At 38.9% G+C, this 24,398-nt stretch overlaps 1 protein-coding gene across 2 annotated transcripts in view; it reads right to left on the bottom strand.

The window, feature by feature from the left end:
• epha3 (eph receptor A3) overlaps window positions 1-18,739 on the bottom strand; it is a 118,388-nt gene extending 99,649 nt beyond the window's left edge. For both annotated transcript variants that reach the window (XM_033987620.2, XM_033987622.2), the window contains exons 1-2: window positions 18,571-18,739; window positions 11,666-11,730 (exon numbers count right to left, since the gene is read on the bottom strand). In XM_033987620.2, the coding sequence (XP_033843511.1) occupies window positions 11,666-11,730; window positions 18,571-18,667 (162 nt within the window). In that variant the 5' untranslated portion in view covers window positions 18,668-18,739. The remainder of the gene's footprint in view (window positions 1-11,665; window positions 11,731-18,570) is intronic.
• Window positions 18,740-24,398: the final 5,659 nt, after the last annotated feature.

Genomic DNA, 24,398 nt, shown 5'->3' with positions numbered 1-24,398 from the left:
GGAAAAAGGAGGCAAAGCAAGGAGGCACAAGGGCAGACAGAGCGAGATAAAGGTGATAGAAAGGTACAGGAAGTTGTAGAGGTTGAAATATTTGGTTTAGTGAGAATGTGGAAGGGAAAGAGATAAGGGAAAAGGGGGAGATAGAACAAAAAAAAAGTTATTTCCAGCCTGTAAGCATTTACAAATGAATTATTTAGACTCTTACACTTGCAGAATACTAAGCGTCTAGCAAACACTAAGGGTGAAAAATCACACTACCAGATCTCATTGAAAAACACCCCAATTAATTAAAAGTAAACTTGCTGCCTTTGCCAGATTTTCCACTTTGCCCAACTGTGAAAACGCTCATAAAGTGTGATTTACTGGCTCATTTGGTTTAGATTTGTATGCGGCAAGCTTAATTGTGAATAAATATTAGCAAGATCTCCTAGTGTCGTTTTCCACCCCTTTTAACTACTTTTTTATATCTACAAAGTGAAGATGTTCAAGCGGCAGAGCTGGTTATTTGCATCACAGTTCTACTTCTACGGAAACGTGCTGGATGGACTAATAACAAAAAGGAAAGAAAAAAGAAGCATCTACGGACAGTATAGACATGAGAGAGTATACCAGTTTGAGTCTCTCTTACATTTTCCCTCCACTGGGAGAAAGCAATGAGAGGGGAGAGGAGAGAAGAGAGCGTGGTCATTCTTTTGTGAATTCAACACAGCGGGAATACTCATAGATCATGTGCTTTGGCTTCGGCTGTCCGGGCAAATAAACAATGAATGATGATAAATGAACAAAACAGCTAAAAACATTGGCGTCATTGTTGGGATATGACAGTCATTAAAACGAATGGGGCAGCATGTGTAAATGGTTGTGTAGTTTTTTGGGGGGTTTTTTTGAATGAGAGAGAGAGAGTCAGACAGAGAGAGGGGGGACTGAATGATGGCTTCTCTCACACATCGAGCCTTAATGGAAACACAACCCCACACATACATTCACATAGGGCTCATGTGAAGTGTTTAAGGTTTCGAGGATGGCAGGCGCAGCAGGTGCTCTCAACCAGAACACAGGAATTAATGACGAGCTAAGAAGGCCCAAGTCTCTATTTCACTGTGAGTAATCTAGGGCCATGTGCAATGTAAAGTGTGTGGAGTTTGGAGTTTACAGTCGGGCGAGCAAAGTTTCCAAAGAAGAACATCTGAGACTGACAAGCTAAACAAGAGTAGATAGATTGGGTAATATCTTTGGTATCATATCTTGCATTATTTATGATATATTAACTTCAAAGGCTGGGTCAGTATGGCTTGTTTAAATTGTCAAGTGACCAAAGGCATATGTATGAGGTGTCTTTGACCAACTACCAACTCCACATGATAACCTTGATAACTTTTTGACCCCAGTTTCAGAAAATGAGACAAAAATGAGGGTCAAGAATTTTCAAGCTAATAAAAAAAATAAATAAATAAATAAATAAATAAAATAAATAAAAATTATACACAACAATTCAGTCCTTAATTGTTTGGTAAAAATTTACTAATTTAATTGTAGAATAATTAGCAGCAGCGACAAGAATATTTAAAGAAATTCACTACCACTCAAAAGTTTGGACACACTTTTTTATTGCCATGATTATTTGCATTGTGGATTCTTACTGAAAGCATCAAAACTATGAACCCTGCTTTGCACTTTTTGCATTTATCTTATTTTATTTAATGTTTTTTTCTTCACAACATAATTCCATATATCTTGCTTCATATATTTGATGTCTTTGTATCTGTCTGTATATAAAATGTATACAGTAATAAACATAAAGAAAACACTGAATGATAGTGTGTGTCTAAACTTTTGACTGTATGCTACAAATAAAAGACACAGCGTTTTCTCCCACCACTACTTTATCTAAATAAAACAATACATTTTATATCACCTATACTGACTCCAACCTTCAATGAAATCAGAGAATTACTTAAAAAAATCTGAAAATTACAAGAATGTACCATAGATTTACATTGATGCACAAACATATGAGGGGTAAAAATGTGATTAATTCTGCCCTGGAAGATCTTTGGCATTTAGATAAAGCTACAAGACATGAGGAAAAATCCAGGCACAAAGTTTCTGTTTAGTCTCTTCTGTCATGCCTTGCTCAACGGCACCTCATTCATCAGCCGAGCTCCTGGTTGGTCCAACAATAACAAGGCGAAAGTAAAGCAACCAATCAAGTTAAGGGGACTAAAATAGCGGAGAGGTGAACCAAGACTTTTCACATCTTTCACCCACTTTTACCCAAGAGTTTAATGAGGTTTTGAATTAGGAGTGGAGGGAATGACGCGATGACGTGCCAAAAAGAGTTGATGACATTGGCCTGACACAACACAAGGCAGAAGAAAGACGAGATCTGGCAACATGAGTAATGCAGCTGCCGACAGTAAGTTTGATAAGACAGTGGGCACGGTTAAACATCGGCGGTTTGTGTTTGGAAATACATGGAATGCAAAGCAGTTTTTGTGATGGAAGAAAACATTGATGGTAAACAGAAGGCTAGGAGGAAAAATTGGTTAGAAATGAAATGAGGTAGAGTTCACTCATTTGAAACATTCACATGGTCGATTCTTTGGTATATACATGTATATATATATTGTGGGGATATGGAGGAGGCATTACATTTTGGTTTGAATCAAATTATCTGATTATATAACATGATTTGCTACACTAAGATGCATAAGTATAAGACGTTACAAGATAAGCCGTTGATGTCCCATTATCAGACAAGGATTGCATGGCTGAATAGGCACAGCTTTGAAGATCTAGTCCAAGGGTACCACATATTTACAATTACAAGATAGGGCCAATGCCTTGATGGAGGTCTGAGTGCTTCATGTTTTTTTTCTGTACTGTATGAACTGTGGAGAAAGAAATAGGTTGAGGAATATGTTGCATACAGTGGGTTTTATCAAGAAAGAATGGAATAATATTTTGTTAGCAGTAAAAATACATTTGGCTTTTGAAAATATTGCTTTACTACAAGCTTCTGATGACTTTTCAAATGTCACTTACCTGTTTGTGCAAATAAACTGCTCATGTCCTCTGCTTACGTTCGACTTTACGCCTAACATAGTCCCTATTCTCACACCTGTTTTTGGATGACAGCGTGGAGCCGTACTGTCAGACCCAGGTGTCTGTATCCGTGTCTTATCCGCTTCCAGAGAATACATTTTCACTCAGCCAAAGTCAATGTTAGCCTCCGCTGTGATGTTAGAAGCCATGGGGCAGAGCTACACTAGGCTTCCAGCTTTCACTATTTGTGGACAATACATTATAAACCTCAACTTAGGAGTAGCAGAGTGGTTAGCTCCATGCTTTACTGAAAGAAAATTAGGGATTGGAACGTTACCTTTTACATTTTTGGGCAACTTTGGGTCTTGCCGCAATGAATTTGGATGAAAACATATGTTCATAGTCATGGTCTGAGCAATTATGAGAGGTTGCCAGGTAGTGTATCTGCTGATCGCCATCTGATTTAATGTGCAAATTGTTGATGAATTGTTATTTGGGATATTTTGGAATTGCCCGTAGCAGACATAGCTCCCAGCGTGACAACAACAAGGATAAAATAAGGTCTACGGTGCACTAGCCTGACCTTGTTTCTCTCTGGGGGGCAGTTACCTCACTCCTCGTGCCCTTTAATTGATATATAACAACACTACGGTCCCAGCTACACTGACCTGAATGACCTTTGAACTCTGACCTCTTTGGCCACGGATAGGGTAAGGTTTGGTGTGATCCTTACTCCCTTTTTTTCTCTGATCTGTGCTGTAGGTGAAGTGGTTAAGGGGACAGTAAAGTGAAGCGCAGTAACCTGATCTGAACTATACGGCAACAGGCTCGGCTCGGAGTCACCCAGTCAGCACTCACTTCAAAGCCCTCAAAGACCCGAGAGCTGAACAAGTGTAGGGTAACAATGCGCCACGGCCACACCAGCTGGGCTTCAGGAATTCTACACCACCACAACAACATTTAGGGAATTGGTTGACTTTCTTATCGAGTGATACATGTTCAAATGGTTTGTAGAAGGGAAGATGTGATTGAATTTAGTTAAGTTTAGAAAAGTGCCAGTTTATGAATAGACCACTGCTTGGTTTATGAACTATAGATGTAAAGTAGCAGTAATTAACTTTAGTTGGTCAGTTATAACTTCAAATGGTAAAAAGTGCATAATATAATGTATACGTAATATCAGTGGTGGAAGAAGTACTCAGTTATACAGATACTGAAGTAAAAGTATTAAAGTACCAGTTTAAAAATGTATTTCGTGCAGACTTTGACATCTAATAAGGCTTCAAATGTAGTCATTTTGATAAAGATGTGCACTGAATTTTGTCCAACAGAAACAACTGAATTTTTTTTTTTTTTCTAGTTGTATCTTTTTGTTTGCTCAAATTATGGACGTTAAAGCAGGTCTCAAACAATTATAATTGACCTTTCAGTCCAGTTAAAAATGCGTGGAGTAGCAAGTGTAGATACCTGTTCTCAAATGTATTGACGTGAAAAAAAGTAACCACTGTAAAATACTTTTATTATTTAGTAATTACTTAAGTGAAGTACAGATACCTAAAATATGTACTTAAGAATGAAAATACTTTACTACTTTTACTTCATAACGTTCCTTGTTAAAATTGTTAAAAAGCTTTCAGCTACAAAAATAAAAAAAAACACAAATAAATAAATTAAAAATTCTCAAAAGCATAACACAACTCCAAACCCATGGCCTACTTTACATGATTGTTTTTTTTTTGTTTTTTTTTTGTTTTTGTTTTTTTTCAGTGTTGATCCATTCACAGCAAACTATTTTCCCATTAGGAAGCTGAGATACAAGTTTGTCAGTCAGAACTCACTGTGTGAAATATATTTTTGTTTCTAATCATGTTGTATGTCTGTTTGTGCATATTCATAGTGTGGACTACAGGGAAGTAACGCTTTTCAATAAGACATGAGCCCCGCCGATTTGTGCAAACATGAAAAAATATTATGTGCATTTCAATTCCACAACAACTCCATCATCGTAGATCCTGTTTTATATTTGTATGTAAATGATAAAAAATTAATGCTTTGTGATAAATAAACCCAGTCCCTTTTAATCACAGCCAAGCTAACACTTTTAAATTTACAACAACAAAACTGCAGACATTGTTTGGTCCTGTTCTGTGTAATACATATTTTATTCCATCAGTGAGAACTCAGGGCTTTGTTCAGATCAAATGTTTCTCTGATTTGCCTCCATGTCACTGAAAGACACAACAGCTGCTTTTAATCCATAAGCCATTATTGACAGCCATAGCAAAAAAGTGTATAAATATGTCTTTATTATGAAATGAGCACACAAATCCTTACTATACAGCATTTTTCCATATATACAGACAACAGACCTATAATCTTTAGTCTATTCATTATTCGTAGTATAGTCAATTGTGTGCTTCAGAATTACAAAATCATTTACAGAATCCATTCTTTTCCATTACCTCACTGGCTATAGCAGATTTAACTAAACGCTGGCTAATATGCACACTAGCTTGTTTTGAGCTATGCAGAGGTCACGGAGGTCAAATTCACAACAACTGCAGCCTATCGCGAGGAGAAACCGGACAGTCTGGCTAAAGACGTATCCTAAAATATACACTTGGATCCTTCCTGTGTCCTTTCCTTGGCTCTTTGAAATGCTTTTTTTCCCCTAATGCAGCGTATAAGTTTTGTCCAAGGACACACGGACAACATCTGAAGCCCCGTACCATACCATTATGTTTTCTTTACTTTGGTGACTGTCCTGCATCTTAAGCTTTGTTTTCAAGGACAAAGACACTCCAGATGTGGATCCAAAAGCAGGTAGTTGGAATACAGTGGTTGAACTACCTATAAAGACGAAGAAGTATTAGCTTAGTAGTAGTAGTAGTAGTAGTAGTAGTAGTAGTAGTAGTGTGGCCGTTTCACCCTTATTTTGATTTTCATGCACAGCCCCTGTCCCTCGTCCCGCTATTTAAAGAATGTTCCACTTTTTCATTGATGCCACATGAATTATGAAATGTGAGATTTACATAGGGGTCGAAATAGTGCGTTACAGTTGATAAAAAAATCAAACTCATATGGCATAATTGCAGTTATTATTTAAGAAGTAGAAGCTGTAATAGCAGTAAAAGTATTAATAAAAGCAGTCGTTGGAGGATACAAGCTCGGATAGGTTAGGTTCTTTCTCCTATGAACTACTATATATAACTCTATACATCCCTTGCTTCCTCCCCTGTTCCTTGCCTGGACCTGCTAATCCGCGTTTATGGATGGGCTTTTCTCCTCTCCTCTCTAGTGTTGGACTGCGGTTCATTCTGGTCAGGCTGAATTTGCAGAAAGGGCGGCAGCAGTGGAGGGGAGCCCCGGGCGACCAAAGAAGTGGAAACAGCCGCTAAGGTCGACGGAGAAAAATGCCGAAAAAATATGGCTGAATCCACCAGTGACTCAAGTCCAGCTATGTATACATTTAAATTGTATACATCACAGTTCATTGTATATGGCCAGCCCGTTCCTAGTGCTTTCTTTGGAATGTGTAAGTGGGTTAAGCCTTCAACAAAAGTGTTCGTTGCCGATGACCTTGCAGTGGAAGGTTGTAACAGCCTGATTCCTGAGTCCAAACCACAAATGTTGGTACCAAAGTAAACTCCAAAAAGTGTCAAGTAGTAAAAGAATACCACCTCAGCGTTTGACGTCAATAACAGTTCTTGAAAAAATATCACGCCGATCCAATGGTATGATGTAATTCGTCTATTTTGTACATGACCAGGGATGGAAATAAAGCACCAATGTGTGTCGTTGTGTTGGAAAAACAAAAGTATCTTAAAAATCTGGTTAAAAATTTGGTGCTAGTGGAATCTCAAATGGATAAAACCTGAAACGTTCTTGAAATGAAACAAAAATCTATTTCTGTAAGGTCTTTTCAAGTTGTGCGCTGATCCAAGTAAAAAGTTTGTGCACTGATCCAAACCCCATAAAAATGAAGTAATTTTAGGAAGGGCATCCAGAGTAAAACTTTGCCAAAATAACTTTACAATGCATACGAAAAGCCAGGTACTTAGCTGATGAAGGAAATACCTGAAGATGATTTACAGTCAATTCAAGCTGCCTAAGTTTTGAGGTTGTGTACATTAAACACAAGGTCAATGTAAAACCAGATTCCAAAGGATGTTGTTTTTTCTTTCTTTTACAAATCCTTCCACAGAATTACTTTCACTTTGCATGTGGTCATTCATTCATTCTATTGTCTGGGGGTGAAGAATGCAGTCCAAGCAAAGGCTATAATCTTGAAGACTCTGTTAGTTTGTCTGTGTGTTGGCCCATAAGCCCCCTGGACACTGCTTGCTCAGCCTGCCTCCAGCACAGATAACACTGTATCTGGATCACACACTGTGCCCGCGCAATGCACTGGACCCATCGTCCTGGGGAGGTATTAGCTCCTCATTTGTTCAGACTCAAGTATGTTGTGTCTCCATCGGCCAAGACTGCAGCCTCTACATCAGTGTGGAGGAATGAGTGCGGTGAGCAAGACTGCCTATTGGAATTGAATGTATTTTGATTTTATTTAATGTATTATTATTATTATTATTATTATTATTATTATTATTATTATTATTATTATTATTATTATTATTATTATTATTATTATTATTATTATTATTATTATCTCTATTATTATTATTTAGATTTTATTTTTTTTCTAATACATTTTTTTTTATCATAGAGAAATTTGATGAGATCCATGTTTTAGCTCCTGGATTTGAGCAAGTATCTTGATGAACCGTATTAGCTCAGTTGTTCTAATAGTAATATATATATATATAGTAATTAAGACCCATAAAACTTTTTCCACATAAGCTACACTTTTTACTTAACAAAATACTGCTTTTGTATTTCTTTTTAAATATGTTACTTGAGTAAAGACATGGAGTACTTTCACTTCCCTTAACCGAACCTACAGTATTTTTACTACAACTGACAATCCTTCAAGATATTCCACTTTGACTATTCACTCTGTCGCTTAAATAACTTTAATACACCACATTACATCATCTGTACATCAACTCAACCTGTTACCCTGGGACATGTTAGCTCTTAGTTTACCCTGTCCGAAGCCTGTTCCCTCTCCACAGACCTTTAGCTTCGCCTGTCTGTCAATATGAGTGGTTGTGTGTTTGGGCGCGCTGCCACCGCCACATTAGGAGAAATCATTTGTGAGCGGAGTCTCTGAGGGCAGGCCGCTTATCGGAGCAGCATGACGTGAGTAATTACCCATGATTCACCTTGAGGACTTGATCATGAGCTCTCTCTCATCTTTCCTCCATCCTTCACTCTCTTCCTTATCTGTGCCGGGTTTGATCTTGTCCTCTGCGCTTGTCTTAAGTCGTTCTTATTTGATTACCTCATGTCTTATACAGGATGTGTTAACCTCTAAGCTGAAGGAAGACGATCTAGCGTTTAATGTTAATATTTCAGCGTAACTAAAATCTCTAATCTCTTACGTTATAAACAGTATTACTTGTGTCTTACTAGCAGTATATGTTTTATAATAGTTTTCTGTTTTGTATACATTTCTGAGATTTCGCCATGTAAAAAATACTGTTCCTTCATTCACAAAAAGCTCCGGTTCAGCTTTGTGTGTATCCATTTTCCCCTATCAACCCAAAACATGCACAAAGTTTAAAATCCTGCAGCTGAAGTAGTCCTGATCAGTGGTAGAAGAAGTACTCAATTGTGTTACTTAAGTAAAAGTACAGATACCAGAGCAAAAAAAAAAAAAAAAAAAACTAAAGTAAAAGTATCACATTAAAAAAATAACTTCACTTAAAAGTATTTAAAAGTGTTTCAAAATGTACTTAAATATTTTGTGCAGATTTTGAGGTTTCAAATGTAGTGATTTTGATAAAGATCTGCGTTTAAATATTTGTATGTTTTTGTTCGCTCAAACTACGAACATATTGAAAATAATCCCTCCGCCTTTTCAGCAGGTCTCAATCAATAATGAAAAACACTTTTATTTTTCAGTCCAGTTTAAAAATGTGGCGGTGCAGAAAGTACAGATACCTCCTCTCAAATATAGTGAAGCAAAAGTGAAAAGTATCCACTTCAAAATTGACTTAAGTAAAGCACAGATACCTAAAATGTATACTTAAGTACAGTACTTTACTACTTTCACTTTGTTACCTTCCACCACTGGTCCTGACTAAGCCTAGCTCAAAGTTTGGGGTTGAGTATATGTGTCCCTCCTGACAAGTTGCCCCGGTGACAGTGAAGGATACCGCTGGGGCATCCTTTTACTTTATGTCTAATCTTTCCTCTCAAAATGTTTTCTTTTGAGTTCATGAAGAATATCCTCTGCGTAATTTCACAGCCTTCCTGACTCAACCCACACCAAATTTATCAGGATTCACGACTGCATAGCTTGGAGCACTTTGAGGCTAAACTCTTATCCTTAGAAACAGTCTGTCATACACATACACATTTTGATACATTTTGTCAGTTTCAATCTTCTGTCCTCCGGTCCATTTATATTGTCTACTATGTCTACATGACCTTATGAACTGTGCAGACCCCAGCCTGATCTTTGCCTTTTCTTCTTCTTCTTCAAAGCCAATTATATGAACCAAAGCAGATCTGCATATCCTCCAACGCACATTCCATTGTCTAGCGTTCCATAGACTGTTATATTAGTATGCATAATTTTCTGCTTACTCAGATGGGAAAAATCTCATGTCCTCCAACCTACAATAGTACCTGACCATAACATTTGGTTCCTCTGTTATGACTGTGCCGATGTTGAGAGGAACAAGGTTTGGCAGCTCAATGGAACAAATGACTGGATTACCCAAAGCCATTGCCAGGGAGTCTTTCTAACACTTAATAAAGAAAAAAAGCAGGAAGTGAGCTATGTGTGTGTGCATGTGTGTGTGCACGTGTGTGTGTGTGTGCACGTGTGTGTGTCAGCGAGCTTGCCCTGAGGCACAGTAGTCTAACTAGTAAGACAAATAAACACTAAGCTAAAGCTCACTAGAGGGACCTGGGTAGCGGAGAGGTTGATGGATGAGGCAGCAGAAGATGTTTTTTTCTATCGCTCCAAGTGGCAGAAAGACTGGAAATACTTGGATTGTTTTAAATATATATTGTATGGTCCGGTTTCTTTGCCATTGAACAGTGTATATTAAAAAATAAAAAAACTTAAAGGCCCGTATTATGCTATTTTCTGATCTATGTTATGTTGTTTCGTCATCACTAACATACCTGGAGTTTTTTTTCATTCACACATTTTTAACACACAAACATATTCAGGGTGAGTTCTCTCAAGTAGAAAACACTCTGTTCCACCTGCTGATGTCATGTGGTAAAACAGGAAGTGCTCCACTGTGTTTTTAAACTCCATATACCTTCACTAGAATTATTTGGAATTGCCTTTGTCTACTAAACTAAAGGTAAAATGTAGCTCTTAATTTGAAAACTACACATTTTGAATAATAAAGGGTTACAAAAACGTGTGAATGAAACAAAACTGCGGAAGTAACAACATTCTCACATGGCTAAACACTAACAAGAGTCAATTTTGCGTAATATAGGTCCTTTAATAATATGTTTTTAAGTAAGCGTCTGACTTACTTTGTGTAATGATGCATGATAAAATGTTTAATTGTGAAGAAAATTGATGAGATATTGGCAAATGTCCAAAGAGCCAGAGGTTGTACAACTGCAATGATTTGGGGTGACTGAGAATTACTCAAATCCGCATTAAGCCCAAAATACCCTTTAAATGAGCCGTGTGTGTTCAAGTTTTGCAGTTGTCATAGTTACACAATGCATGGATTAACAAGTGAAATCTCAACAAAAGCTGACACAGGCAAATTCCAGAGTGTGCAATGATATTATGTAGTAAAAACCAGGGTAAGCTTTTGGGCCCTCTTATGTAGATGTTGTCTCCACATCCTAAAATCCGTTAAGGCTATAATCGTTCTTAAAACACATCCACAAACAGCAAGCTCACACATACACACATTTCCCCTTTAAGCATTCGGACCATATGGCTGCTCCGAATGCTTAACCTTTAACCTGTGACACGGAGTACACACAAAAACGCCTAAAGAAAAGTGGGTTAATCTGCACTTGGTTCATTGAATCAACAGAACACAGTAAAAAACAGTGGGAGTCCTGGAAATCCTCCTTTTATACCAATAATCTCAATCACGCTTGGAGTAGAAACATGTCTGGAAATGGCTATGGGATCAAATATTATGATGAAAATATACATTGAAAACAGATCAGTTACTCAATAATAAACAAGAAATTAAAATTGTAAAAATGAAATAAATAAATAAATAAATAAAATAGAAGCACTCAGACCGTTACCATGGCGATGACCAAAACTGAATTTACACCTATATATTGATCTGTTTTTGGGTTTTTTTTGTTTGTTTGTTTGTTTTTTACATTTTGTCCTCCCCCAAGGATTTTACTAACAGCAATCCTTAAAAAATGAGAAATTAGTTTTTGGTTTATTTAAACAGCATACTGCAATCATGCATATTAAAATCATGCACCATGACAAAATTACATTCAGAGAACGTTTTGACAAAAGAAAAAGAAAAACCCTACTCACCCCATGTGCCGGGTAGGAGATCCATCCTAGCTCTCCCTGGCTGGCTTTCGAGTCTAACAGGTTCACTGTGGAGAGAAACACACAAAGTTATGAGCGCACAGCCCTTGTTAGCCCTTGTTAGCTTCTATTAGGCCTTTTCAAATCCCAGCGGAGGGACCTCAAACCTGCGGCCCCGATCCTCTCTTGTTTTCCCAGCTGCCGGGCACACACAGACACACACACACAGACACACGCGCACTCTCTGCACATAAGATCTTGATCCCATCCAAACCGTAAAAGCATGTCATGTGGTTTTGAAGCAGCTAAAAGATCTTTGGATCCACAGGAGGGCGATGTCATTGTTGTTATCATGGAATAAGACTGTTAGGCGAGCAGTGTCTACAATGCATATTTTACATACAGTTGAAATCAAAGCAAAGCATCCTGGGTAGTGAAGTGTGAGCACGTGCAAGTCTAATGGCACAATGGCACATTTACTTGACAACAACAGGGTCTCAGGTATGAATCTTGGACCATGTTAGACTTTTCTGTGTGGTGTAAACCTGCAGCCTTTAGTTGTAATTTTGATGAAGTGGTCATTTCTATCAGTCGGACATTTTATTTTATTAGGTTTGGATTTGTATGAGCAACAGCAGAAAGGAGAAGCCTAGCAAGGTAGGTTAGCTGGACACTTTGGTGTAAATCTGGTGTTAAATCTATATTTTTCGCATATACAATACTTTACTGTTCTTATTGTGTCTTGTGTGCAGTTTTATGTCCAGATAAAAGACACGCCCAATTTGGTTTGACTAAGAAATTGTTTAGTGGACTCTGAAGGTTTCATCTGTGTTACTGCCTTCTCTAACACATGTGCAATAGTATATGCTCTTGTCTTAAGTAATGAAAATAGAAAAAATAACAAACAAATCTCCACAATGTCATAATCGGCTCTTTTTGGTGATATGATTTTTCCCCATATAGTCCATTGTTAAAAAGTTAAACAGCTGTTGATACTTCCACTTCTATTGTCTAAAGTTTGTGCCAAGACTCCTTAGTAAAATCTTTAGTAAAATTCAGCAAATTCATGTCTGAAGCATACAATCTTTGTGTAACATATAGAAATGATAAACAACAGGGTCTATTCTGGGTGTATGCAGATGGCAGAGTGTGAATGATTGTCATGAAATCCCAGTGTGTGTGAGGCAGTGACATATGGAACAGGGAACGCGTGTTATGTGGACGGCCCACTTCAGCAGGCTGCAGTTTAGCACCACGATAAGTCTGTTTGGACACACTACAAACAGCACACACATGCCTTCTACACAGCAGAAGAAGTGATTGGAACTGATGTAATGACAAGGTATTTCTTCATCTAGCTCTCACTCATATAACATATGGAAAAAATACATGAAGCGCTCAGAAATAATCAATAAAAAAGTCCAAGATTATGTTTGGTTGTTAATAACCTTTGAGGAAAATATCAAAATTGTACCACATTGTTCCAAGGTGGACACACATTTGTAGTAATTTCTAAACATGTGAAAACTTCTGCATCTTTATTTTAAAAGCTGTGGCAAATATTGAAATGCAATTGATAACCTTGTTTTTGAAGAGATCCTGAAATATTTTCATTGAACCTATGAGCTCGTAAAGCGATTCAAGAAGGTGTGCAGCCCTTTAGGCTAGTTGGTCTAAGACAAATTTATTGGGGAAAGCCAACGGCACCTTTCTGTTACATAAACCAATTCTTCCTGCACATTAGAATACAGACTGAGATGTAAATCATCATTTTCTCACAGCAGGCCTGATAATATCGGCCAGTGTGGTGAAGTGGCCCGTATGCACACATACAGATCACAATGGAACAAATCTCCACACGCGCCTGAATTACGGTCCACCTGAGCTGCAGTCAGAAATGGCCCACTTCCTGGCTGGAGTGGCCGCGGACACGTCCCTATTAGCAGCTAATGAAGCTATCTGTTCATGTCAGATAATAGCAGCTCAGCACAGGACCACTGCCTCCAATTTACATTTCTCAACGAGCCGAGCCCTCTGCTCAAATTGAGCCGAGCGGGAATTTGAGAGCAGAAAATTAGACGCTCTCATATCGCACATGTGTGGAAAACTGTCCCTCCAGCTGCTCTGGACTGCATGGAGAAGTCTACACCCACACTTATATAAACACTGTGACTGGTGACAAAACTGTGACACATCAGATACACTTCCGACTATTGAGTTCATACATGCGTTTGTTTTTACTGTAATGGGGCCATCTTGTTGGCTAAATGGGCTCTACATTCATAGCCTTGGTTAAAGCTGCACTACATTTGAAGTGGAGATAGTTCTCCTGAAGTACATACATGGAACTAGATACATGGAAGTACTTCACAGAAGTACCTCAAATCACCTTAAATCACATCCTTGGTTTGTAGCAGTATAATTTTAGGGATGAAATTTAGGGCATTTTCACAGACTTCCAATTGGCAGTAAAAGTGTTTTACACCAAAGAATCACTCACTCATTCGCACACATTCATACTCCTCTGCAGACACTGGAGGCCTGTCTTGCTCAAGGATACAATAACACCATATGCCCTGGAGCCAGTGGGGATCAAACCCCCAACCTTTGAGTTACAGACTAACACAAATATCCAGAAAAAATTGCATTGAAGCTTGCTTGATGTACTTTCACGCATACTGCCAACACTAGACACATTAGTCATAACACCTCATAAAATGTAAATATATTACTATGAAATATAATCACTTTTTTAAATACACGTCATAGACAGAAGACCTCTAGTTAGAGACAAGCCAACAGATACAACTCACTTTTAATTTACCATTACTGAATGTATTTTAGCCTGAAACATTTTTCCTTTTTCAACAGAACTTTTCAAACTGGCCCAAAATGCAGTTCAGCGCTCTTGCTTCTCTCCCCACACACTGTGGAGCGACCGAGTGTGAGCCGAGCCTGCAGCCCCTGTCTGTCCCATCGGGGAGTGCCTCTAAACCAGGACTCAGTATTAATAGACGGCTGAGCTCTACGGTCTGTCAGCTAAACATCAACAACAAGAAACTGGAATCATTATTTAGTACAGATTTGGAGTGGCCTGAAAAAATCGGTTAAACTTTTTATTTTAACACAGTCAGTATAAACCCTAATTTCAAGTTTAAAATTATGATAGCTGTTAGCACATTTTTATTTCTATCTTTTTATATAAATATATACACATTTTTTTAAAAGCCACAATGAATAGACACAAATTCGGGTGCTATCTTTCCCATTGGGGAGAAGGACCTTGCCTTGCCAGCATTTTATGTTGTCATTTTGGTACACTGGTGCACACCTTTTTGATTTATTAGATTCTCCACAGTAATGCATGTATCCATTTTAATTCCAAAACCAAATAACTATCTGATTCTGACAGTTATTTTATTTAACTCAGTGGGCCATAAGTCGCTTAGCCCAGCTTTAAAACTGCATACAGTGAAGCTATGAGTCAGAGATGCCAGTCCGCTTTAGCACATGGAGAAGTGAGCACAGCGCATGATAATGGAAGCACATGTTGTCTTGATACGTGATGTGGCGTCGTAGCTGGAGAGGAAGGAGTTTGGCAGGCCGCAGTGCACCCGGAGCCAGGCGACTTGTGTCTGTGTAAGGGTGAAGTGTTCACCTCCCATTATGAATTATTCAAGTCCACACAGAGGCTCTGTCTGATGTTACTGCTGCTGCCTTCTCCTCTGCTCTGTTTCCTATATTTCCCTGCATTCTTCCCCCTTTTTCCCGATCTTTCCACGCTTTCCTACTTCCTTCACCTGTCTCTATACTATTATACTCCTCATTCACCATCAGACAGACTGCATCCAGGTCTCCCCTGCTCTCATGGCTCTCATGGTATGTCTCTAAACCTGCGCGCACTTACTTTTTCATCAACTCTAAAGCTCAACGTGCCTTTGAAGCAGAGAAGCGCACTCCCTCTTAAAGGTACAGGGCAGGCAATATGTTCGTACAACCGCACTAAAAATATTGTAAATGCTGTGTGGACATTTAAATCAGCCTGCTATAAAAAAGACTATATCACAAAAAAAGGTTCTTCAGTCAACCATATCTTTGCGCATTCAAGGAGCGCCTTTTATTGATTTTAGTGTCACATCACTGGACCAGAAAGAAGAGAGAAAATAAATAAATAAATAAATAAATAAAGCACCTCCCATAAGCAATCATCCACGCCCACCCTATTGGAAGCTGATAAATTTACCTGAGTGAATAGGACAAGAGTTTATTTTTTCAGCAGGAGGAGTTTTCGGTCTTCTAAATGTCGCTGTATAGTTTTCTGACGTCGTGCGTAACAGCGGGGCGTGCGCGCTTGACTCTGCGGGCCAAGCCTCACCATCCGCGGCTAAAAATACTCAAGGCCTCCCGACGCCCCACGGAGCTCCCACATCACGCCAGAGGGAAAATAAAAACTTTAGATTTTAAAGAGGAAATATTTCAAGTAAATGGTCTAAATAAAGATTCTTTTTGTTGTTGTTGTTTTATACAGGGCCATCAAAGAAAGTCACACCACAAATACTTTACTTAGACTTGTCAGACAAAACATAAAAGCGAAATAAGAAAGGAAATGGTTTAAGTTTCCCACCACTTTTTTCTAAGCAGTAAATGAGGCCAAACGACTTGTTAGCGTTAAACACCCGCAATTAGTGAGTTTTATTTATTTTTTAAGAGTTGTGCAAGACGCGAAAAGTATTTTGAGGCAAACATATAAATGAACCCGTTAGTGACTCTGTCTGCCATAATATAAGAATAAGAATATAATACAAAATTTAATGTGACCTGAACGGACTGAGAGAGTCTGAATGTGTCTGGATACGTAACTGGCAAATAGAAATGCCGAAATAAAAACACCACAGAGAAAAGCGATTTTGCCCTAGTTTCCAGAGTGTAGCCTATAGCTCCACAAAGTCAGCAAATTGGCACAGTTCCCAAAGTTTCTTTTAACATTTTACACATGTTTTCTGCGTAACTATGTGTAAATAATATGTGTGTCCAAATGTCCTAAACTCGTGACAAATAATAACGCTTCGTGCGTAAAAGTGCGTTCTACATGTTTCACAGTGCGCTATGAAACAACAGCACGACTCTAATATGCTGTGGATGGATCCAAATGAGCCTGAAGATGATGGAGTAGAAAGTAGCGGCTCGCTGCTGACACTATCTGGCAGATGAATCCATGCAAAAGTCAGTTTAATGACTCGCTTGTTTGATAATAACATGAAACAAATACGAGGGCTTGTCCCCTCTGCGCTGCCTGACCCATGACTGATGTTCATGTGTCTACAACTTTCCCAATCTCCTCTATTTATCCCTCTCTCACTTTACTCTCCACGAGCACAAGTAGCATAAAGCCCCTGTCTCTTGTCACGCACCAACAGTAGCCACTTTCTCCTGTCACTCTCTTCAACTACTTTTCTGTCCTGTTCAATAATCTACAAGCTGGTTATTATTATTGCAGCCTATTATTTGTTCCATATACAACATTTACAAGACACAAACCCAAATGCCCTCACTGCTACAACCCAAAGCATTTCAACTGAATCTAGATCATCGAACACACAGGTCACGGTCAACTGAAAGATACCGTTTAATAGAGAAAGACTGCGGCTGTGAACCGTCACAGAAAAACAAATACAGTAAAAATACCAAAACAACTGCATGGAAGTATAAGTTAATACGACAGGCTATATGTGAAGGCTATTTGTTAAGTTATGAGAGTATTGAAGAGTTTAAAAAGACAGAATTACGCATTTGTCGTATCGGGCTCAGCCCCTCTGTCAGCACTGACCTCTCACCGTGGCCTCGGCCTGCAGCATATATTTCCTAAACTTTTACAACTTTTGTGTTATGTTTGTTTTATATATTTGTTCTTGCACACACGCTGCAGTCTACTTTATTTAGGCTATGAAACTTTTTTTTCCTCAGTTTTCCAGCTCTCATCGGTTCCACATACACGTTCTGTGCGTGCACTACAGGGCAGAGAAATATTCCATAGGCGCAACAAAAGAATCACTTTTTAAAAGGTTAAAAGAACGACACAAGTTGTGTTTATGGCGTTTACTCGCCACGTAACTAAACATCAAAGTCTTAATTACGCGCCGTAATAAACTGTATCATACTTCAACAAATCAATAAAAGATAAATAAAATTACACTACGCGACTGAAGGACACAAACTAGATTTATTTAAAACAAATAAATAAGATAAGATCTCTCAGATCTTCATTGAGCTGCCGTCCGTGTTTTTTCCACAGCGACACAAACTAAAAACGGGACTTGTTAAACGCGTCTTCTTACTTGTACTACACTTCACAGCGAAGACCTCTACTTAGACAAATGATCCGACCTAAACATAAACTGATACAATAAATAAACAACCTCAAAAACGCCGCTTAACCCAAATCTCTCTTTTTACGCATTTGCGTCTCAGCCCACGCTCTGTTTACAGTCTTTAAATGTGCATGAGTGTCTGACTGTCTGCATCCCAGCCGTCTGTAACCTATATTCCTGAATGCTGACTTATTTTGAATAAATATGATTGAGATCTTCAAAGAAGAGTTCCCATAGCTCTCCTTGGAGCACAACTCCACTGTCTCCGTCTTTCTGTCCAACTGTCACGCCATCATTGCGCGTGTTCACCCCACTTTATCCCCCGCTCACCCCACACCACGCGCCATCCTTTGTCTGTTTGAAGTTTACTCATCCACAATTTGGCCCGATGTCTTCACAGTGTCACCTTCACGCTTCACGTCGTTTTTGGTCTCACTCATATTTGGGACAGTAACGGGTCAGTCAGTCCCCGGTGTCCCAGTGTCTTTCAAACACAGACGCACAAAACCCTTGCGCGTAAAACAAAATGAGTTATCTTACCTTCATTGGGAGGATAGATGATGGAGAACGCAAGGGGGACGTAGCGGAGTAAAAGACTTAAAATGGGAAAAAGAAACGATCGCGCAGTGCAATCCATGGCGCCGGATCAGTGGTACATAACTCCATGAAGCCACTCGCGGATCTGAGAGCGTGCTCGTGCTCCTCTGCTCACACTCGCTCGCGCTCCTCTCGCTCTCTCCCCCGGCTCCTCGTGCGCTCAGAGGTTGCGCGCAGGTTTCCGCAGGGTCCTAAAGAGTCACAGCGGCACATTAGAAAAGGCAGCGAGACGGTTCAGAGCTGAGGCGGGTTCAACACAGGTCACTGGGAGAGGCCAAAGGGAAGCGCGCGCGGAGCAGGGAGTTACTGGGAATTTCCTTCAGAAGTAAAAGGTGAACAAGTACCACGTGACGCAGTGACACGAGCACCCCGTTATCGATGGACCAGGATCTCTGTGATAGTAATCAAGTCACACTGGGCAAGGACGGTTCATTTCTAAACTATAATAATAATATCATGTTTTAACAGAGAGACACGTGAGAAAAAACTTTATGGTATTAGATAGAAATAGCAAAAAAATATAATAAAATAAAATAAATAAATAATAATAATAATATAAAAAGGGGAAAAAAGAAAATAAAAATAAAATATAATAAAGCCAGCAAAATAAATACATAAATAAAGATATGAATAAACACAGAACCTTTTAATTATAAATAAAAACAATAAAATCCAATAGAATTAGGTCATACATATATATGGTTTCATCAACACCATGATATTCTCATTTGAATATTTGCTATTGCTATTTGAGTTGAGTCTATTTGATTATTTGTGTAACACATTTCAGCTCCACTACCACTAAGGGCATACAGGTAGCACGCAGGTTTGGGGGGGGATGTTGAGAAAAAGCGTCACCATCCTGGCACTTGTCAAACAGAAGGACAACACTTTTGTGGAGACTCCACTTACTGAAGCCTATTTATCATGGTGTGGATGGACGTATGTTGTTTTTGCATTCAGCTCCACTGTGAGGACCGCGAGGGGCCTCCCACCACAAAGTCGCTGATCCGCAGTGAAAGGCTGGACTGCAGCAGAGAGAGGGTCCACGCTGAGACGCCAGCTGTTCTCAGGGGGAGGTACAGGGGGAGGCTGGGCCAGGGTGTGTGGAGAAACTAGTTCAAATTCAACATAAGCCAAAATATTGAAGGAATAGCAATGGAAAAAAAAGTGCTGTACTTTAACCCAATGTGAATGAAAAGAGTATAGCACCAAACGGAGTGAAGAGTGGGTGGCGACATTCAGGAAATTGGCAAACAAAACCATGCAAGGTATGTATGTGAACGACTGAACAACTAGGCTATCCCAAAGCAAGGAAAACTATCTAAAACATTTAATTATTCTTAGCCTACTTCTCCAACCTCTGTCCAGAACAATTACATAGAATTAAAGTGATCTGAATCCAAATCTATACCCACTCATTCGAAACTACTGTATGCGTGATTTACAGCGCTGCATTACACAATACACTTTCCTCATAGGGTACAGTTGAGAAGTTTTAAACGGCCGGGACAGATTTATCGGAGACATAATGAAGCTGGTTGTGATTGATTGACTTGTGGGTGCAGTGGTCCAGCTCGGGTTTCGGCTCTTGTCAGTGGAGACAGAGAGGGGCCGTGCCAGGAGGTGTCGAGGTGTATTAAGTGGCCCTGGTGTGTGGATTTACTGTGGGCTTTAGAGGTGCCAGCTCCAGTTATACATCATGCTCTATGTGCACGGAGCACCAATTCACTTATTACACCTCGAGAAAGATTGATACAAGGGGCTTTACGGCACGCAGTAAATTTGAAAAAGGCCGAGGCTGAAGGAGGAAATAGTTAAGCAAAATAGTTTCGATATAAATGAATTGGGCACCGAATCCAACTTTTGGCACAAACAGCTTTCATCACAAGTACTTCGGAAACCCTACCTCGCATGGGACTGTCATAATACATTGCATATGTTTAGCAAAACTGACCACTTCACAAACTGCTGCAGACTCAATTTCCTCAAAAAAAATAAAAAAAATAATACATATATTATATTATTATAATTCGTAAAGGGAATGAGTGAAAGTTGTTTAGTAGCAAGCATCATACCTAATAAAACTTTGAAATGCATTGCTACATTTTGAAGTATAAAAACTCAGCTTATCACTTTGGAGAATGGTCACTAGTTTGAGTAGTTTAAGACTTATATTCCCTTAGAGTTCTGTCACTATTTCCAGCCTACATGTTAGTTCATCCTAATTGCTAAAAATGTGCTTTTGATTGTGGTAAATTGGAAAAACGCATGTATCCCTCCTCCCAGCCGTCGTGCTCCATACAAACTCTTCCCTCTTCTCAGTGACTAGACTTGTCCATTGTTGAAGCCAGGCCAGTGGAACAATCCACAATGAGGTGAGGGTCATATTGATTCAGAGCCACAATTGTAAGTCATTGTAGGTCTTGACAGGGAGAACCATGTTGTTTAGTAGCAACTTTGAAGGGAGCCAAGGTTAGGCGTTTCTCTCCATTGCACAGTAACACTCAAAGAAACAAACAGATAAATAAACAGTGACATAGACTGACTGTGCTGTCTTCCTGTGGTTCATGGACCACATTCCTCCACACACTCACACAGAACAGGGACCGCGGAGAAGCTACGGCCTGCCATGTAACTTTATCCCCCAAACAGAGCACTTCAGGCTGGGGTAGAGTCACAGAGGCAGCACCCTAGCAGGACCAGCCCTGGCTCTTTTTGGCACCCTAGGCGAGATTTCTAAAATTGGATTTTTTTTGCCAAGATATTTGTGGACAATAGTCCATGAAGCCCTGAATCAAATTCTGTATTGATTTTGAAGCAGGTATTTTTAAAAGCAACCATCAGTCACAGTCCAGTCTTTAAACTTTAGTCCAGACTCCTGGCTTCATGTTTTATGTCACTTATTTAACAGTTCAACTGAAAAAGCTTTGTGCTTTGTTGCATTTTTTTTTTTTTTTTGCTCTATTGAATCTATAAATGTATTAGTTCATCAGCTGTTTGTGGTCGTAATTCCAAGAATAAGTACGAGGTGAAAAAATAAATACTGACTAAAAGCTTGTGGGCTGTAGAACATTATTTTGGACTCCAAACTGTCTCCAGAGCCTTTGGTTCCACACTAAATGCTCTTAATGATTAGGCTCATTCGGATTCATTATATGTCATTGCGCATGATACTGTCTGGTGCTCCTGGCCAGGCCCTGCACCCTAGATTTCAAGACTAGGGCTAGGAAGCAAATGGAAGCAAAATTATTATTATTTCCATGTATTTCCACAAAAGAAAGATGACCATTTTATTTATTTTATCTTATTCTATTTATGGAAGCTCAGAGATTAGAGAATGTTAAAATTTCTGGGTTTTTTTTTTCAAATAAGTTTTTTAAAAATGAAACCACAAAAAAACAGAGAGCAACCCAAAAGGCACTGCCACCACTTCTGTTGCCCATTACTTTGTGCTATGCTAAACTGGCACCATTATTATTTTTCATACAAACCACAAGCTCTTTCTTTTACAGCATTGAACTCATTAGGCCAAAGGAGGAAGTCTGTTTGCCTTTATCTCCTCTTAAAACAACTGCAATAATCTTTGTTTATGATTGCCAAAAAGCCTGGTTTACATTAAATCCGGCCTGTGGTTTTCAGTTCATTCTATATGGATATCAAAATAAGCTTAAGTCTGTGCTTTAGTTACATGAGATCAACATGAGAGCTTAACCTTCAAAAAATGTAAATTGTATGTAGATACTTAAAACATTAAACCGTGTATAATTTCCTATAGCTATAAACATATTTGTTGACATATTTATGTTAAAGCTGCATTGACAAAAATTATTTCAGTTTATTTTAATAGATTCTGTTTTGAGGCCTCACTAGCGGTCTTCCTCAGAGTGGTCACATGATGTTGCTGTGACGTGTCCGGTCACTTGATTTAATCAGGTTTTGCCGCTGTCTTCCTACTGGAGGCAGGACGACAGCGCCACTTCTTCAGGACAGTATCCCAGGTGTGTGAGAGTAAAAAAGCCCCCCTCGTCCTGGTTTATAGTCTCATGGGCACGTTTCTGTATTTCGATTGTGTCCTTAATCCAAAATTTAAACCGATTATTCTGAGGAGCCCAAATTGTCAGGTATGAAAACAAACTAAACCTTGGTCTGGAAGAAGAATCTATTAAAATAAATTAATGTAAGAACCTCATTGGACTATCATGATTTCAAATATTCAAGATTGTACATCTAATTCAAAACTACATTTCAGCCAATATATAGATTATAATTTTAAGTTTAAAGTCAGATCTGGGGAGTAGCAAGCCCATCTACAGTATGAATGCATGCTGTTTTTTGGGGTTTTTTGCGAGTTATTTTTTAGCAATAAAAACACCCATATAAAATAGATGCTTTCATGTTAGCTTGCTGGTTGAAGTCCATCTTATTGTAACTCAAATTATATTCATCTCACATCTGCTTGTCAAACTTTTACTATATTTTTTTTCTTATTTTTTTGGTGTCCCACTTTTTGTCTGTCCTTGCCCTTGTCCAATCCGAGCCACATTTGCTCTCCCTGTGCAGCGGAAGAGCTGACTTTGCCATACAAATCCATAACCCAATTATTCAGTGGTGCATAGGCAGGAAATGTGAGTGAGACTGAGACACCCGCAACCAGACACATACACGGACACTCGGAGCGGGGCTGCACCAACACGGCCGGCTGCAATTAACTCGGGCGACTCAAATGTGGGAAATAGACTCTTTGAAACCGAAGCTGGCAAAATGAAACACTTTTTTAGAGTAGAGTGTCTCAGCATGTCAAGGCATTGTGTACATAAAGTGTTTTTCAAAGTATAGTTACAGAATGAATGCTGCAATCAATTTTAGGCATATGGTGATTATTCAAGTCTTTTACAGTATATTGTTAGTGTGGTCCCGGTTGGCTCTGTGCACAACGGTAGCCGGCTAGGTCCAATCATAGAGACATTCAGCGTGATCATTTCCGGCATAATGTAATATCTATGAGGTATTTGCCGTGTCGCGCAGTCAGTGGCATTATTTAAGTATTTATTAAGCTCCAAAATTAGCATTAGCAATAGCCCCGGCATACAAAAACATACCTTTGTAAATATAGAAGTTTCTCTCGCATTTGTAAAGTGACATCCACCCTCAGCCCCATGTCCACTGCCTGATCTGTCAGTATTTATTGATATTAGCTAATGATGGGACTTTTGGCTCCTTTATGGGATCCGAAGCTTTTGGATCCGAGCCGTTCAAAAGACTAACGCTTTTTATATTTAGTTTTATGCCAGAAGCCAATGCGACAAGTCATTTTAACAACAAACTAATCACAGAGAGGAACGACCATGGCTAAAATCTGTTCAAATTGACAATGAAAGTGTGTTTACTCTTTGGAATTATGCATAATCGAAATAATATGTTGCACTACGATGATAATAATTTTAAAACTAACTGGTATTATGAGCCCAAATATGTCTTTTTTTTTTTCTTTTCTTTCACTCATGCTGCCTGCTCTGCTTCTGTTCTGATTCTTGTGTTGGTTCAGTGTAAAAATGCATAAAAAACAGAAAAAAAAGAGATCCGGTTCTATCCATTCACATTAAGGAACTGTTCAAAAGAGCCGGCTTGTTCATGAACATCACATCACTTGGCTAAAACTTCTTAGACATTAAATTACACCAGAAATGTTCATACCAACTGTCCTTCTGACTGGAACTAGCCGGTTATCGTTATACACAGAGCCAATTTAGTTCTTCTCTGGGCCACTG

This window comes from Periophthalmus magnuspinnatus, chromosome 21, assembly GCF_009829125.3.
Source record: "Periophthalmus magnuspinnatus isolate fPerMag1 chromosome 21, fPerMag1.2.pri, whole genome shotgun sequence".
NCBI classification, from domain to species: Eukaryota; Metazoa; Chordata; class Actinopteri; order Gobiiformes; family Gobiidae; genus Periophthalmus; species Periophthalmus magnuspinnatus.
The sequence above is the reverse complement of the archived record's forward strand: the minus strand, read 5'-3'. Positions and strand labels throughout refer to the sequence as shown.